Source organism: Leucopleurus acutus (genome assembly GCF_964270905.1).
Source record: "Leucopleurus acutus genome assembly, chromosome: 14".
NCBI classification, from domain to species: Eukaryota; Metazoa; Chordata; class Mammalia; order Artiodactyla; family Delphinidae; genus Leucopleurus; species Leucopleurus acutus.
Window position 1 is genome coordinate 62760699 of NC_139156.1, and position 16089 is coordinate 62776787.

The window sequence follows — 16089 nt, forward strand, 5'->3', positions numbered from 1 at the left end:
AGGAAATTGGGGAGCTGGCAGCGAAGCGTTAAGAAGGACTCTTGCTTAAGGGTAGGTCAGAGATTTCAACATCAGATTCACTTCTCTTTCTTAAGGAGACTGACTCAGGAACAAATGGGTCCAGGGGGGTTAATATTATTTTAATAAGAGCTCACGTGTGCAGAGGGCTCTGCTATTTACACACACAATTTTCACACACATTATCCCACCTGGACGGCATACAAAGAGAAGCAATGAGCTCATGGATGCCGGGGGTCTGGCATGAAGTGGTGCCTAATGTGTTAGCTCCCCTTCTCCCTGCACAGAAACCCAGCAAAGTAGGCGGTAGTCGAGGAAACTGAGCCCCATGACTCACACAAAGTCACACGGTTTATCAGTGGCAGCTGGATCTACATTCCAGGTCTTCTAACCCCTCATTTGGGGCTTCTTCTTACAGATTTCTATCTTTTCTTACATGGTGGGAAGAACACAGGGCTATGGATGAAGACAACTGAGTTCAAATCTAGGACCTGCCATTTATTTGCTGTGTGACTTTGGACAAGTTACTTAACCTCTCTGAGTCCTGATTTCCTCACTTTTAAATGAGGATAATTATACTTTCACCTCAGAGAGCTATTCAGAGAATTTTAATTATGTACCAAGAATTCTTCCCACCCTTCCAACGAAATGACAGAAAGGGAATCCATCTCCCTCATTCCCTTGTCTAACTCATAATCACATATCCCTAATTCCTTTTACCTAAATACCTAGAGAAATGCATTGATTACCAAATATTACTGACCCATTTTGTAGAAAAGAAAACTAAAGGTAGGTGGTCATTTGCCTGAAACCATAGCAAATAAAAGATTCTCACAAAAGTCCTCTGAAACATTTGGATTGTTTTATTACTTAAAAAAAAAAACTAACAGTACATTATAGTAACAATAAGTTATATACACTCATTATTAAAAAAATTCAAACAATACATAAATGCACAAAAGTAAAAAGTCTGAGTTCTTCCCTCCATCTCCCCAGAGAAATCCCTGCTAAAAGAGCTTTATGTTCTAGGACAGTTTTCCTACCTAAACAAACATTCATACATACAGGGCTTGGGTCTTTCTGTATTTCATTTTACAAAAAATGGAATCACATTATAAGCAGTTTCTCCCTTGAAACCTTAACTCCTCCTCTATTTCCTCGGGGAACTGCCTCTAAGACTCACACTACCAGCCATACTTAGATTTTCTCAGGACCCTACCTGGCTCAATGATGGGACATGGACTGGGTAGTACAAACACCTGTGCCAGACTCCAGCTTTGCCATCCTGCAGGCACCTCAGTCTCTCCATCTGTAATGTGGGTGTGTTCACCTGACTCTGACCTAGGAAGGCCTCTCTACTTTGCATAGCACTTTCACACGCTGGTCCTTAAACTATCCTGTCCAGAGAAGCAGGGCAGGTGCCATCACATTCAATGCCCTAAGGAAAAATTAGAGGCTAGAGAGGTTATTCGACTGGCCAAGGTGACCGCTGGTCAGCAAGAAAACCGGAGTAGACACCAAGTTCCTGGTTCTGTGGTCCCTCCTCAGTACCTTTCTTGCTCAGGCCAGGGCGAACCCAGGCCCAGGGCTTCCGAGAGCAGCGAGACGTGGGAACATGGTGGCATTAATGCCACAGCTCCATCCACTGCAGGAGCAGCATGGCTCCCTTGCCTTGCAGAAAGCACGCTGCTCCGGCCTGATTATTCTGGAAGCCTCATTCACCCTCCAGCAGCTACCAGGGATCTGAACTGCTCATTTCCCCTTTCACACAATCCTGGGAAGGAAGTTCAAAGGCCATAGCAAGCCCAAAGGTCCTGGCCTGATGGGACCCTCCGCCGTGGTGGGTCCCATCCCAAGCCCTCCTCCTGCAGGTCCAACCCTCTTCCTGCCTGCCCAGCCCCACCTCACTGCCAAGGGTGTCGGCCGCAAGGAACCTACATTTCTATCCTGCTTTTGGCAGCTGGTACCTGAGCAGAGAGGGCACTGGCCACAAGGAGAGACATTTTGGACCCTGTGGGTTCCCTACCAGGATCATCTGCTCCCGGCACCCTCCTGCCCTCTGCACCCCCGACGGTCCTTCCTCACAGATCCCCCTCTATTACTCGGCTGGCTTGGCCTGTAACTGCCTCTCTGCACTCCACTCCACACCCACCTCCTCCGAAGGGGGTACCATGATCCGCCTGCCCAGCACCAGCTGCCGCTCTCCTCGGCATCCCCTCGGCCCTCGTGCTACGTAGGAGCGATCTGCCCGCGCCGCAGCAACACGTGCATGGTGCACGCCTCCAGCTAGACCGCGAGTGCCAGGGGTGCAGGGGCCACGCTTCCAACTTCCTTGTGTCCCCACCCCCTCAGGTGGCTTCTCAGCTGGGCTGAGTGGCTGCTCTCCTGGAGGGGCAGGAAGGCCTCTGGAGACGCTTGGCCCGGGAGGTCTTCTCGGAAGGGTCTGCTGGCTCAGATAAGGCCGGAGACTCCTGTTCCCTGAATGACCCAGCCCTTCTCCAGCACCAGCCCCTCACTTCAGCCTCAGGGCGACCTGCGTGGAGCCAACAGCCCCTCCCTGAGTGATGGAGAGTTCCAGGCGCTCTCAGACGCCTGCTTCGCCTCACAACATCTGCACCTCAAGGCCCAAGGGGACATATAAACGCTCTAGAGATAATCAGCAGTCTCCACTCTTCAAGGCTCCCAGAGACTGTGGAATATCTGAAAGAGGAAATGTGTTTGGGAAAATAAACTCCACGTTAGAGGCTTCTCAGTGAAAGCTGTGTGTGCGAACATCCCCAGCGCATCAGGGTCCCTTCGGCATGTTCACACACTATGAGGGGAGGTTTCCCTTCTCCAGTCCGTTTTCCAAAATTCAGACACAGCCCTCGGTGCCTTATCTATCATTTAATTGACGCCTCTGAACTGTGAGTTCCATTTCAGTGAGCGTGGACGCAGCACCTATGAAGCACCATGGACTGTTCATACATACAACACCTCTGTTTAATCAGAGCAAATCAGGAGGAAAACGAGATCCCCATTCTTGATGAGGAAACTGAGATTCTGGGAACTGTGATGTAACGGTCAGCAAGGATGGGTCCCCTGCTGGGCACTTCCGCCTGCCCTGATCCAAGCTGCACACTTGCAGGGTGGGCGCTATCAGCCCTGTTTTACATGGGAGGAACCCGGGGCGTGAAGCCAAGCGAAAGGCCCGAGCATCCAGCACCCAGGGTGGCTCTGGCTTCAGACCCCAGCCCCGGTGCTCCCTCCCTACTTCCCCAGCCTCCTCTTGCTAGGAGGACCACAGAAGGCCGTGAGGTCATGCCCAAGGTCCTCCTGGTGACCTTGGCTCAAGCTAAGAGGCACTTTCCGCTGGTGAGAGACCAGGCCCTTGCCCAGACAAGAACAAAGCTGTCACACTGAACTAGCTAAAAATAAAGGAGGTACCCAGTCCCTCAAGGGGAACAGAACAGCCCTGGAATGTGGCGGGGCAAGAACAACAGGCTTCGTTCTGGGCCTCACAGTCAATGGCTTTGGCAGGGCCAGGCACCAGACTCACAGTTCCCAATGTGCCAGGTGCCTCCAGACGAGAGGGAAGAGAGGGTCCGAAGTACGGACAGCTCTGCTTTCACTATGAGACAACCAGACCCCAGAGCCATGGCTCGCAAATACTGCAGTGATGGGAGAAGACTGGGCTGGAAAGTGAAGGGCTTCAGGTCTCCTCCAGCTATACAGATTCCTTCTATAACCTTGGGCAAGTCACTTCCATCTCTGTGTTTTTCCATCAGTAAAAAAGCAACAATGAAAACTGCCCTCTCGTCTTCATATGGTGGGCATAGGAGCTCCATGACACCATGGATTCCTCAGAACGCAGGCTTTTCAAAATCCCATGGTGGCAAAGCAGAATGGTACCCAGGATCCCTGCCCCGGCTCAGGGCTCTGTCCGCTTACCCTCTGTTATCCAGGAAGCTACACTCCTCCACCATGCCTCGGCAGGTGCCTACAGGTGTGTTCCGGGTGAACAACGATGATAACATCTGACATTTGTACAGTTCAGTACGCTTTCCAAGTGTTTCCATATCCATTCTCTGATTTGATAAATGGGCAGATAGTGAGGTAGGAATCATTTACCCCATCTGACAGATAAGGAAACTGAGCCCCAGAGAGCTTGATGTCCACCTAACAACACTGCTCAAGCTAGAGGGATCCTTGAGAGATAAAGGATTCCAGGCTCCTGGCTTTACAGATGAGGAAATTGAGGCCCAAGGACCGCAGGAACCCACTGCCTTAAATGCAGAGTGCCTCTGCCTGAACTTCTGAAGCATAAAATTTCCTGTCTAGCAGAGTGCTTCCAGTAGGAATACAATGCAAGCCACACATGTAATTTAACATTTTCTAGTAGCCAGATTTTTAAAAACAGGTGAAATTAATTTTAATAACATTTAACCCAATATATCCAACATATTATTCCCACATGTAATATTTTTTAAATGATCAACGAGCGATTTTATATATCTTTGTCATACAGAGTCTTCAAAATCCTGTATTTTATGTTCAACAGCACATCTCAAACCAGACTTGCCACATTTCAACTGCTCAAGAACCACATGTGGCTGGTGGCTACTGTTGTGGACAGCAGGGCTCTAGCACTCCAAGCACATCCCCATCATGGGAGCCTTGGGTGATGATTTCTGCTGGGAGCCCACTGCAATGCACTGCTTTAGAAGCCTGAAGCCCTGGACCGAAGTCCTGGATCTGCATGACCGTGAGAGCTGCCTACTAGTGTCAGACAGACCTGTGTCTCCATCCCAGCCCTCTGTTCTCTGGCCACCAAAGATCAGATCACTTCCACTTCCTGAAGCTTGCCTGCCCCACATGTAAGATGCAGAAAGAAACACCTACACCCAAGCTTGCCAGAAGGACTTCACTAAATCAAGCATGTAAAAGTATTTTGAGAGTGGAAAAGAACTTTGCAAATGTGACTTGGTGTCTTTGTTACAAGGATGGCCTGCGGGTCTCCAACTCAACTCACCCCACCCACCCAGAGAGGGTCCCGGAAGGCACCAGGGGACATTAGAGAAATGAGATCAGACTGAATAACAAGGCTGAAGGCAAACCCCACGTGTCAATCAATCAAGGAAATCAGCTGCTTACAGTAGGGCCAGGCAGAAGCTGGGAGAGAAAGCTAGAATAATAATGCCTTATAGGGAGCATGGGGAGGTCTTTCAGGGAAAGCACTGGCCTCCCCAAGTGTCCTCTTTTAATTGCAAACAGGATGGAGGGAAGGGGACAAATGAAAAGGGTACAGAGAAAAATTTGAAAACCAGAGAAAATCCCTAACATTCACTGTAAAAGACTTTATTGGGTCAATTTCCTGCCCAAGTGGAGGGAGCTGGTCAACACTGAGCAGCTTGGGGGTGGAGGGGTGGAGGGGTGGAGGGGTGGAGGGGTGGGGATGGCAGGCACAAACCAGTGTGCTGGTGCTGGGGAGGATGGGGAGGATGGGGAGGATGGGGAGGATGGGGAGGATGGGGAGGATGGGGAGGAAGGGGAGGATGGGGAATGGGAATCGGGGGAGTATGGAGGGTCTCGTGCCCAGCTCTGCCCTGGCCCCGCCTCTTTCCTTCCTTGAATCTGTTTCCCTCAACAGCAAAATCAGAGTTGGATGTGTTATGGTGTAAAGAACATGGGTTTCTGAGTCAGGGGACCTGGTAGTGTTTCTGTCCCTATCACTCATGAGCTGTGTGGTCAGCAAGTCACTTCACTACGTGGGGACCTCAGTGTCCTCATTTCTAAATGGAGATGATGCCTTCCTCAGGTGGACAGAAGCAGGGGCTCTCCCAGCAATTCCACTCCTACACACATACCCAAGAGAAATGAAAACGTATGTCCACACAGGGAAAACCGTTCACATCAGCATTATCATAACAGCCGCAAAGTGGAAACAACCCAAATATCCCTCAACTAACAAATGCATAAACAAAATGTGGTATACAGAAACAACTCAATATTATTCAGTAATAAAAAGAACTGAAGTACTCAAACATGCTATAGTATGAATGAACCTTGAAAACATGCTAAGTGAAAGAAACCAGACACAAAGGTCACACATTATATAATTCCATTCATATGAAACGTCCAGAAGAAGCAAATCCATTAAAAAAAAGAAAGTAGATATCAGGGTGGAGGGAGCAATGGGGAGTGACTGCTTAATGGGTATGGGGTTTCTTTTGGGGGTGATGAAAACGTTCTGGAAATAGATGGTGGTGATGTTTGTACAACCTTGTGAACATACTAGACACCACAGACTTGCACTCTTTAAAATGGTAAGTTAGGCTTCCCTGGTGGCGCAGTGGTTAAGAATCTGCCTGCCAATGCAGGGGACACGGGTTCGAGCCCTGGTCCGGGAAGATCCCACATGCCACAGAGCAACTAAGCCCGTGCGCCACAGCTACTGAGCCTGCGCTCTAGAGCCCGCTAGCCACAACTACTGAGCCCACATGCCACAACTACTGAAGCCCACGCGCCTAGAGCCCGTGCTCCGCAATAAGAGAAGCCACCGCAATGAGAAGCCCACGTGCCAGAACGAAGAGTAGCCTCCACTCACAACTAGAGAAAGCCCGTGTGCAGCAACGAAGACCCAATCCAGCCAAAGATAAAATAAATGAATTTATTAAAAAAAATTTTTTTAAATGCTAAGTTTTACGGTATGTGACTTATATCTCAATTAAAAAAAAAAAAAAAGCAGGGGCTCTGCCAGAAGACTTAATGCGTCTGAATGCTGGCTCTTCTGTTTATATCTGAGCCTCAGAGTCCTCATCCAAAAGTGGCGATCTTAAGGGTGCCCACCTCACGGGGGACCTGTGAGGATGTAATGCCTTTGGTGCCGCAAATGTGACAGGCATTATATATGTTGGCTTCGATTAGTATTGTTACTATTGATGATTAAATAAGACCCATTTTAAGAAAGAGAGGCCCCTAGTAGGCATTCAGTGCACCCTTCCCTCCAAGGCCCCCTCAAGGCCTCGGCGTCTGAGAGCCTGTAACCAAGCATGCAATCAGATGAACGTGATCTGACATTTTCTGCCTCCCCAGGGACCGCATTTGCAAAGGGCTGGGCTGCAGACCTCACACTGCAGTGTGCCTTGGTGGGGGGGCGGGGGGCAGGTGGCGCACAGCCACCCTCTCCTTTTACGGAAGATAGTCTGAGAGAGGCTGCCGGCATGAGCTTTCTGTAATAGAGAAACGTTTAGGGGGCAGATAAGCCAGCCCTGCCCCAGTCAGATCCACCCAGGAAGAGAGTGTGTGCAGGCAAAAGCACACTTGTTTGTTTAAATTCCCAGAAAAGTTTAACGAATTCATGCTAGAGCACAAGGGGACACACAGAGCCCTCACGAGCCTCTGTCTGTGCGCCCTACCCCGCCACCACTTGGGCACTGTGCTAACAGCCAATGGGGTGGGCACTGCTCACAGTGAGCTGTCAACCTCACTCAGTAACACTGGGCAGCAAGGGCTCCCCTTCATAAGGTAAACTAGGAAATGGCTAATTTTTTTTTTTTTTTTTTTTTTTTTTTGGCGGCACGCGGGCCTCTCACTGCTGCGGCCTCTCCCGCTGCGGAGCCCAGGCTCCGGACGCGCAGGCCCAGCGGCCATGGCCCACGGGCCCAGCCGCTCCGCGGCATGTGGGATCCTCCCGGACCGGGGCACGAACCCGTGTCCCCTGCATCGGCAGGCGGACTCCCAACCACTGCGCCACCAGGGAAGCCTGGAAATGGCCAATTTTAAGCCAAACTCAAATGTTGTATGTGAGTGGAAATGGCTGGGAAGAAACAGTTTTTTTCAAAATTACCTATTAAAAAATTTTAAGGTTTTACTGTAACCAAGGGTTGGCTGTGGAACCATATGAACCTGTACAAACTTCTGACTGGACTGGGAGCTGACATGACCACGGAGGAAATTTGGCAAAATCTTAAAAGTGGGAAGATGCACTCACTCCTCCACTGAGCGATTTCAGCCCTAGAAACACAGCCTAGAGCAACTTACGTGCGTACAGAAGGATCATGGGGGCACTGTCTGTAATTTGAAAAATCAGAAACTCAAAGGCTTACCAAAAGAACAGATAAATTAGTTTGGTGTATTCACACAATGTAAGGGCATACGGCAATTTAAATTGATGAAACAGAGGTATACAGATCAACATGGAAGAATGTCAAATATACAACGTTGAGCTTAAAAAAAAGCAAGTTGCAGAAGGATACAAACAGGATAACACCATTTACAAAAGGTTAAAGCCATATAAAGTAACACTACATACTGTTCATAGATACATGATATATAATAAAAATATTAAAACATGCAGGAAATGATAAACACCAAACTCAGGACAGAGGTCACCTCTGACAGGAGAAATGAATGTGACTTGAAGACGGGCATAGAAGGGGTTTCAGTCGTGTCTGTAATATAATTGTAATTGTGTCTGTTACCTCACAAGCTGAGGAGTGGATACACAAGTGTTTGTTATGTTAACTTCAATATTTTTTATGCACCCCGAATATTTCATAATAAAAAATTAACTCATATGTATTGATTTGTGGGGGAGAGAATTAAAATACAGATTCTAAGTTAAATTGTTCAAATCAACAAAGATGGGTTTTTCTCCTAAAGGAAAGAACCGGGGGGAGCAAGAATGGCCCTATGGATCCCATTCCAGATTTTCTAAGACCTTGAGAGTCATTCATCTCCTCTGGGCCTCCAGTCAGTCCCTGTTTCTAAATGGGAATAAAATCTCTGCCTTCTGTCCACTGTACACAAGGCAGCAGGATGTCCAGGGGAGGAGCTGCGAGGGGGAGGGAGCTGCCCCGGGAGCTCAGGAATAATACTTCCTATCATGACATCATCACTCAGGTTTCTGAAAGATCAGATGAAAGCATACACACACACACACACACACACACACACGTGCACGTTAGTGTGTCTATGTGTATTGTTAGGTATAGACAGACATATATACATACACGCACACATATAGCTACACACACAATTGATAGCTGATATGGCACCCAGAAGGTGTCTTGGGATGCTCAGCGACAACAACCCATTAAAAAAAAGAGAAAGCAAGGGACTTCCCTGGTGGCGCAGTGGTTAAGAATCCGCCTGCCAGTGCAGGGGATACAGGTTCAAGCCCTGGTACGGGAAGATCCCACATGCTGCGGAGCAACTAAGCCCGTGTACCACAACTACTGAGCCTGCACTCTAGAACCCGTGAGCCACAACTACTGAGCCCGTGTGCCATAACTACTGAAGCCCACGTGCCTAGAGCCTGTGCTCCGCAACAAGAGAAGCCACTGAAATGAGAAGGCTGTGCACCGCAATGAAGAGTAGCCCCCGCTCGCCACAACTAAAGAAAGCCTGAGTGCAGCAACAAAGACCTAATGCAGCCAAAAGTAAATAATATAAATAAAAATAAATTTATTAAAAAAAAAAAAAAGAAAGCAAAGGTACATTTTGGTAACTATCTATTCGACTCTCCCTTACGAAGTTTCTAAGTATAATATTTCCATTTGTACATTTAGAGCCTGATTTTTTTTTCTTTTTTTTTTTGGCCGTGCTGCACAGCTTGTGGGATCTTAGTTCCCCAACCAGGGATCGAACCCAGGCCCTTGGCAGTGAAAGTGCCAAGTCCTAACCACTGGACCACAAGGGAATTCCTTACAGCCTGGCTTTAAGCAACTCTTAGGCTAGTGATTTCCCTCCCAAGATCTGACCACTGGCCCCTATAGCTCTCATAGCATTCTCTGTTTTGCACTTATCATAAGACAGCAAATAATTATTTATACTCCATGAGAATAGGGACTATGCCTACCAGGTTTATAGCTGTCACCCGATCCTAGCACAATACTCTGCACATAATAAAGGACTCAAACATTTTCTGAAGAAATGATTGAGTTCCCATGATCGGATTGGATTCTAAAGGGCCTCAAATCAATAAGCAGGTGCCTGCTGTCTAGCCACGACTGCTTCCTGGACACGGAGCTGTATGGGTGCCTCTCTATCCAGCATCTCCTCCAGGGCCTCCTCAGGCATGTTCAGCGCTGACTCCAGTGGCTAATTCTATCAGGCAGGAACCCCTGACTGCAGACACACATGGAGACAAATCAGTCCTTTCTCCAGAAAACAGGAGGAATGTGGGAGGACAGCGCAGCACGGCCAGATGTGAAAGTCCTGCATACCCACCCACTTTCCCAGTTTATTCCCTCACGACAATCCCAAATTATCAAACCAAATGAGGTGCTGGGCATTTTCTTAGGGGGAGAACTCCAAGGAACATCCAAGGCAGAGGCGACAGGGATTATGAAATGAAGATTCCCCAGGGGGTGAGGCTCTTACTGGATGCTTGTATAACACCAGATCAAAAGGTGCATGAGATAGTTTTCCTAATTTTCTAACTCTCATCTCTCTCACCCCCGAGCAATACGGAAATGGGCATTTTTTAAATGCTTGCTTTTGCCGCTGGAATACATGGGCTCCCAGGAAAAAGAACTTGGTAGCCTTTTAACTGCCAAGCATACTCTCCTCTGCCTTCCTGAGCCAACCACTCGAGGACTCTGGGTTCAGCCATTGGACAAATCACACCTGTTGCTCACCTGCTTAGGGGGATTCCTTAGGATCATGGGGATCCCTCCCAGAGAAAATCCACTGGCATTTGCTCACCATCTGTCAACCCTGAAGGAAAGGACGTCTAGTTTTTCTTTAGAGGCCCAGTTCTGACCTTGCTGGACCCCGCTTCCTTTCCTAAAGGAACAGAGCACTACGTGATCCTTTACCCTCCTTCGAGCTCTTAATGGCTAACCCAAGTGGAGGAAGCAGGCAAGATGAGAGGCATGTAAAAGTTAAAAGTAAAAGTTACTTGGAGGTCAAAAGACCCAGGCTCTACAACTACTGAGCCTGCGCTCTAGAGCCCGCGAGCCACAGCTACGGAGCCCATGCACAACTACTGAAGCCTGCATGCCTAGAGCCCAAGCTCCGCAACAAGAGAAGCCACCACAGTGAGAAGCCCATCGACATAATTAGAGAAAGCCTGCGTGCAGCAACAAAGACCCAACACAGCCAAAAATAAATAAAATAAATAATTTTTTTAAAAAAAAAAAAGACCCAGGCTCTAGCTGCAGAATTAACAGATGTCTGGTATTCTGATGAACGGAACCTTTCACAAGCACACATGTGCATCCTTTTCCTCCTAAAAGCACTAGAAGAGTAAAAGGGAAATCTATGTTTTATACTTAACTTCAGTCTAATGCCACGACACCCTTTTCACCGCACCACATCATCCGACACTATGCAGATGCAGTCTGGAAGATGGGACTCCAGCCTGCGAAGCCAGATGCTTGGCCTGTTTCAACCCAGGATATATTTATGAGGCTGAATTACTGATGTGTCTCATAGGCAATGGAGGGGGAAATGATACCCCTTCATGATCACTTTTGTATCCTGAGCAATCCCACAAACCTTCCCTGGCACCATCCCCACCTTCCCTCTACACCCAGGCCAGAGGGCAAGTAGATGGATGAGGATTAGTGTGGGATGCCAGCGCTGTCTCCAGAGCTCCAGAGGCCACCTAGGGCTGGAGGGCTGAATCACCATGGCTGCCCACACTGGCAGGTGCGGCGGGGTGGGGGCTGTCTGCACCGGGTCCTCATCAGGTTGCAGGTAGGGCCCAGTTCCCACAGGAGGAACAGGGCTTGGAGTCCTGCAAGTGGAGGACGTACCTTGGAGTCCCAGGGTAAGTGGTAGGTAGGAAAAGCTGGTCTCTAAAAAGTCCTGAGTCCCAGGAGAGCACATGGAGTCTCCCAGGATCTGCTCGAGTAGGGGCCGGGAAAACTGACCAGGCCATCAGAACAAGGGCCCACTATGTGCTCAGGAGGCCCAGGAAGCTTCCTGAGAACCACAATCACGGATGGCAGAGTCACACAGCCCATCACGAAGGCCGACGTGACCCCCTGGCAGGAATCCACATACTCCACCCATAGAAAGCAGCCTGAGAACTCCTCCATGAGGTGCAAGAAAGCCAGCCTGTTTTCAAGACTCTCCTTGACCAATAATATTATCTGGTGGAAGCTCTGGCCTCAAGACCCACCTCCAGCAAGGTTCTGACGCCAGAGGAGGGCGGGGAGGGAATTTCAGAATGCCAGTCTCAGAGGAGGGACTTGAGGATCAACTGATTCAGAAGTCACACAGTCAGATGCCTACAGGAGCCTGGTGGATAGAGTATGAATCAGGCCACCACGAGAGTGGAGGGCTCTGGGGCCACACTAGATACTGCGTGCCTGATAAAATAGGCCCCACTGAGGGCAGTCCAAACCTCAACCCAGCATGGCCCCTGGCGGCCACACAGACGTTGGTGGCTGTGGCTTACAAGGTCATTCGGGTCCCCACCTCAGTGATCCGCTGTCTTGAGCTACAGAGGGCACCGTGTGCAGGGAGAGGGCAGTGAACTCATCTATGCCTTAAATCCCCCACTGTGAAATGGGAAGAACATCAAGGATACACAACACCACTGAAGAAAACTGGTGAAATGCACATGTTGACGTGCAGAGCTCCCCAAGCTCAGTGGTCAGAAGGAGGCTCCAGGGTGCTCCACGGGAGTGAGCGTGAGTCCCACGGTTTGACAACTCTATAGTCACTGCCACTTGTAGCCATGAGGGACCGTGGCAGATTCCCAGACCTCTCTCCTAACTACCCAACTCTGGTCCCCACTCAGCACAGGACCCAGGATCCAAGCAGCATCCCCAATGCCTTTGTCTCAGCACCTCCCCCTCAGCTGACTTCCAGGAGGAGCCTCAGTCAAGTTCCCAGTGGAGGGAGGCGGAGACCTGGGTCCCGCCCTGGCTCTCCCTCTAACTCCTCGGGTGACCTTGATGAGGTCACTGCCCTTAGCAGGCCCGTTTCCTGTTGTGCCAGAGGAGGGGGCTGTCTTGGGTGGTTAAGAAGAGCAATGAACATCCTGTGGCTGCAGACCTGTGGCTCCTGCCTCTCACCTGTAGGTACAGCTCCTTTGTTTGAACTCCAAAGTCAGGTTGACTTTGCTGTCCACCCCAGCTTATCCCAGCAATAATGTCACCCATTCTGGGTGTGGATGGGTCAGGAGATCTGTCAGGCGTGGCAATGATAAAATGGGCGTCTTTCCCTACAGCTTAGGCTGTTTCTCAAAAACTTGATGTCAAAGCTGGTATAAGGGAGAGATACACCTTTAACACCTGCCAGCAGACAGGATTTTATGTTAGACATAAGTTAAAGGCAGCAATACCTCAGGGTAGGGAAATGTGTCCTTGTGCAAGTACACACATGCCACAAGCATACATGTCAAGGCCTCCATCCGACTCAAAAGACCAGTCTCTTATTTGAGCTCCCTGGGCTGGCTGGAAATTACAGCTTAAGAGAGCAGAGTGGTCACGGAGAGGGATAAAAAAATTCCATTCAGACATGCCGCTCCAGACCTGAGGCCTATGAGCAAAGTTTCCGGCGGCCTCCACGCTTCTCCTTGTTCCAGGAAGCCGTGCCGGTCGCCCCGTCTTCAGATTAAGGAGCAGCCGCAACAACTGGGAGAGCCGGGGTGACAGCTTTTCCGGGCACCCGACGCCCTCCACCGGGAACCCCAAATATGGGATGCATGGCCTCCAGCCAGCATCCCCGCCTGCTGCGCGCTCACCTCCCCAGCATCTCTGTGATCACTCCTCCGCCCATGGCGCTTGGACCGTACCAAACAGGCCCTGTGGACCAACCCACCAGTTGCCACACGGTCACCCTCCCCGCACGGCCCGGGGGCCCATTTGACATCCACATTCCGTTTCAAGGACACTGCAGCAGGCAGCCCAGTCTCGGGGGTCTCCCCCCCACCCCCCAACACACACACACACACACACACACACACACACACATACACACGCAGCATACGATCCCGGGAAGAATCAAAGGGCGAAGCCTTCCCCACCGCCCTGCGGTCCAACCAATGCTGGCCTGGGGGAGGCTGGGCGCGGGAGGATGGAGGCGGCTGCGGCGGCGAGCGGATACCGGAATGCAACGTTGCGGGCAGAGCGCCGGGCGGCGGCGCCGGCGGGGGCTCACCTTTTTGACTTGGTCATCCTTCAGTTCGGTGAAGTAATAAGCCAGGAGCTGCGCGGCGATCATGCTGGCGGTCGGGGACGCGGGGCGGCAGGCTTGGGGCGGGCGTCTGTCCTCCGCAGCCTGGGTGAGCAGTGGTCCCCGGGCTGCAGCTCCGCGGCTCCTCCTCCTCCTCCTCCGGCCGCTCCTCCCCCACGACCTGGGGCGCGGCGGCGGCTCGCGCGCTCCCAGTCTCCGCGCTCCCGTCCCCGCGAGGGTGACAGCCTCCAGCCGGCCCACCTCCTCGGCGCCCATTGGCTGCCGTGCGCCTCTGCAGCGCCGGGCGGTCGCGGCCGGGCCAGGGCCGGGGGGGCTCGGTGGCTGCTCCTCCCCATGCCGGAAAGGGGGCGGGCGACGCCGCGAAATCCCCCACAGCCCGGCATCTCCCTGCACGTCCCCCACGTAGGGAGCCGGCGCAGGGACGGGAGGTTCTGTCGCGCGCGCACCGTCACGCGTGGCGGCGCCCTGCTCGGGCGGGGCGCAGGCGGGGAGGCTCGGGACGCAAGAGGAGGCATCGCCCAGCCCGGTTTGCTGCCGAACGGGGCAGCCTAGAGGCGGCGGTCCCCTTCCTTGGAAATTAGGGCTCGCCCCTGGGAGTTCCGTGGAAGGGGAGACGCCCGGAGGGGGGCTCGAAGAAGTGGGCGTGGAAAGCGAGCGGGGCCTGTGGCGGCGGAAGCGAGATCCCGGAGGCTTCGCGGTCCTCGCACCGGGTCACCACGCCAACCGGCTCTCGCGAGCCCAAGGGGCCGAGCGCCGAGCCCCACCTGGGCCCTCACCGACGGAGCATCATACCACTCCACCCCGCCCCACCCTGGCCCGCCCGTGCTGCGGCGCCTCCAGGCCTAATCCCCGGCTGGCGGATTTGTGTTGCTAAACCAAGAGCGACGCCCCACAGCGTCCGCCCCTGAGTCACCGGTTCTTTCGGCCGGCCCTCCCGAAGGGCGCACGCCCGCTGGGCGGGACTTGAGCTGCAGGCCCCGGCCTGTCCCCATTCCCCGCCCCGGCCCCCTGAGCACCCAGGCTCGCTGGAGGCTGGGGGACAGTTTGGGCGCCCATCCTAGGTGCCAGCTTTCTCACTTCCCGGAGGAAGTTAGCCGGGCTGGGAGGAATCCCTAGAAAACCATTCGACTTTAAAGGGGGGAAGGGAAGTGAGGAATCAGAGGTGTTTATGCTGCTACTAGGACTGATGGCTACCATAGGATTCTTAGATTAATTGCTTCTGTGTGCCAAACACCACCAGGAGCTTTACTGCCTTACAAAAGGACACGTAATGAGCTCAAAATACAAAGAAGTGGTTGCTATTCCGATTCAACGGGTAAGCAAGTGGAGGCTCACTGAGGCCATGTGTCTTGCTGTACAACCAGAACGCTGCAGATCCAGGATTAGACTTTGGGTCTGTGTGTTTTCAAAACGAGTGCACCCCTGGGTTTTGCTGTCCTCCCAGTCGTATGTAGCCTCTGCCTAAATAGGCCATGATACTTGAACCAAGGCTGCACCACATGGTGCCCTGAGATGGCCAGTGTCCAACCCCATAACCTCTACCCCAGCCCTGGATCCTGGGGGCCCCTGGCCAGGCCTAAGAAAGGTACAGTGGAGTCAGGAGGGGGTGGTTTAGGTCCAGAACGGCCCTCAGGGGCATGGCTTTGACATCACCAATTGAAGAGGGTCTCAGTTGTGGCCCTTGAGGCCAGAGCCCTCAGTCCAGAGCACAGCCCCTGCCCCCTAGCTTTATGGCTGTGGCATCCAGGGTCACCTCTCTGAGCCTGCTTCCTCATCTATAACATGGAGATACTAATGCCCACCTACCTCACTTGGTTGCTGTGAAATACTACAAATAAAATACCTGCTTATAATATACAATTAATAAATGGTAGGTATTATCATAAGATTGGGAAGCTGATGAGGTTTACACTTCAGGGCTTCTTGCTTGCATTC

At 51.6% G+C, this 16089-nt stretch overlaps 1 protein-coding gene across 1 annotated transcript in view; it reads right to left on the minus strand.

Moving 5' to 3' along the window:
* HK1 (hexokinase 1) overlaps positions 1–14196 on the minus strand; it is a 70539-nt gene extending 56343 nt beyond the window's left edge. Inside the window, exon 1 of the mRNA XM_082855124.1 lies at positions 14119–14196. Coding sequence (XP_082711250.1) covers positions 14119–14181 — 63 coding nt within the window. The 5' untranslated portion in view covers positions 14182–14196. The remainder of the gene's footprint in view (positions 1–14118) is intronic.
* Between the last annotated feature and the right edge of the window lie 1893 nt (positions 14197–16089).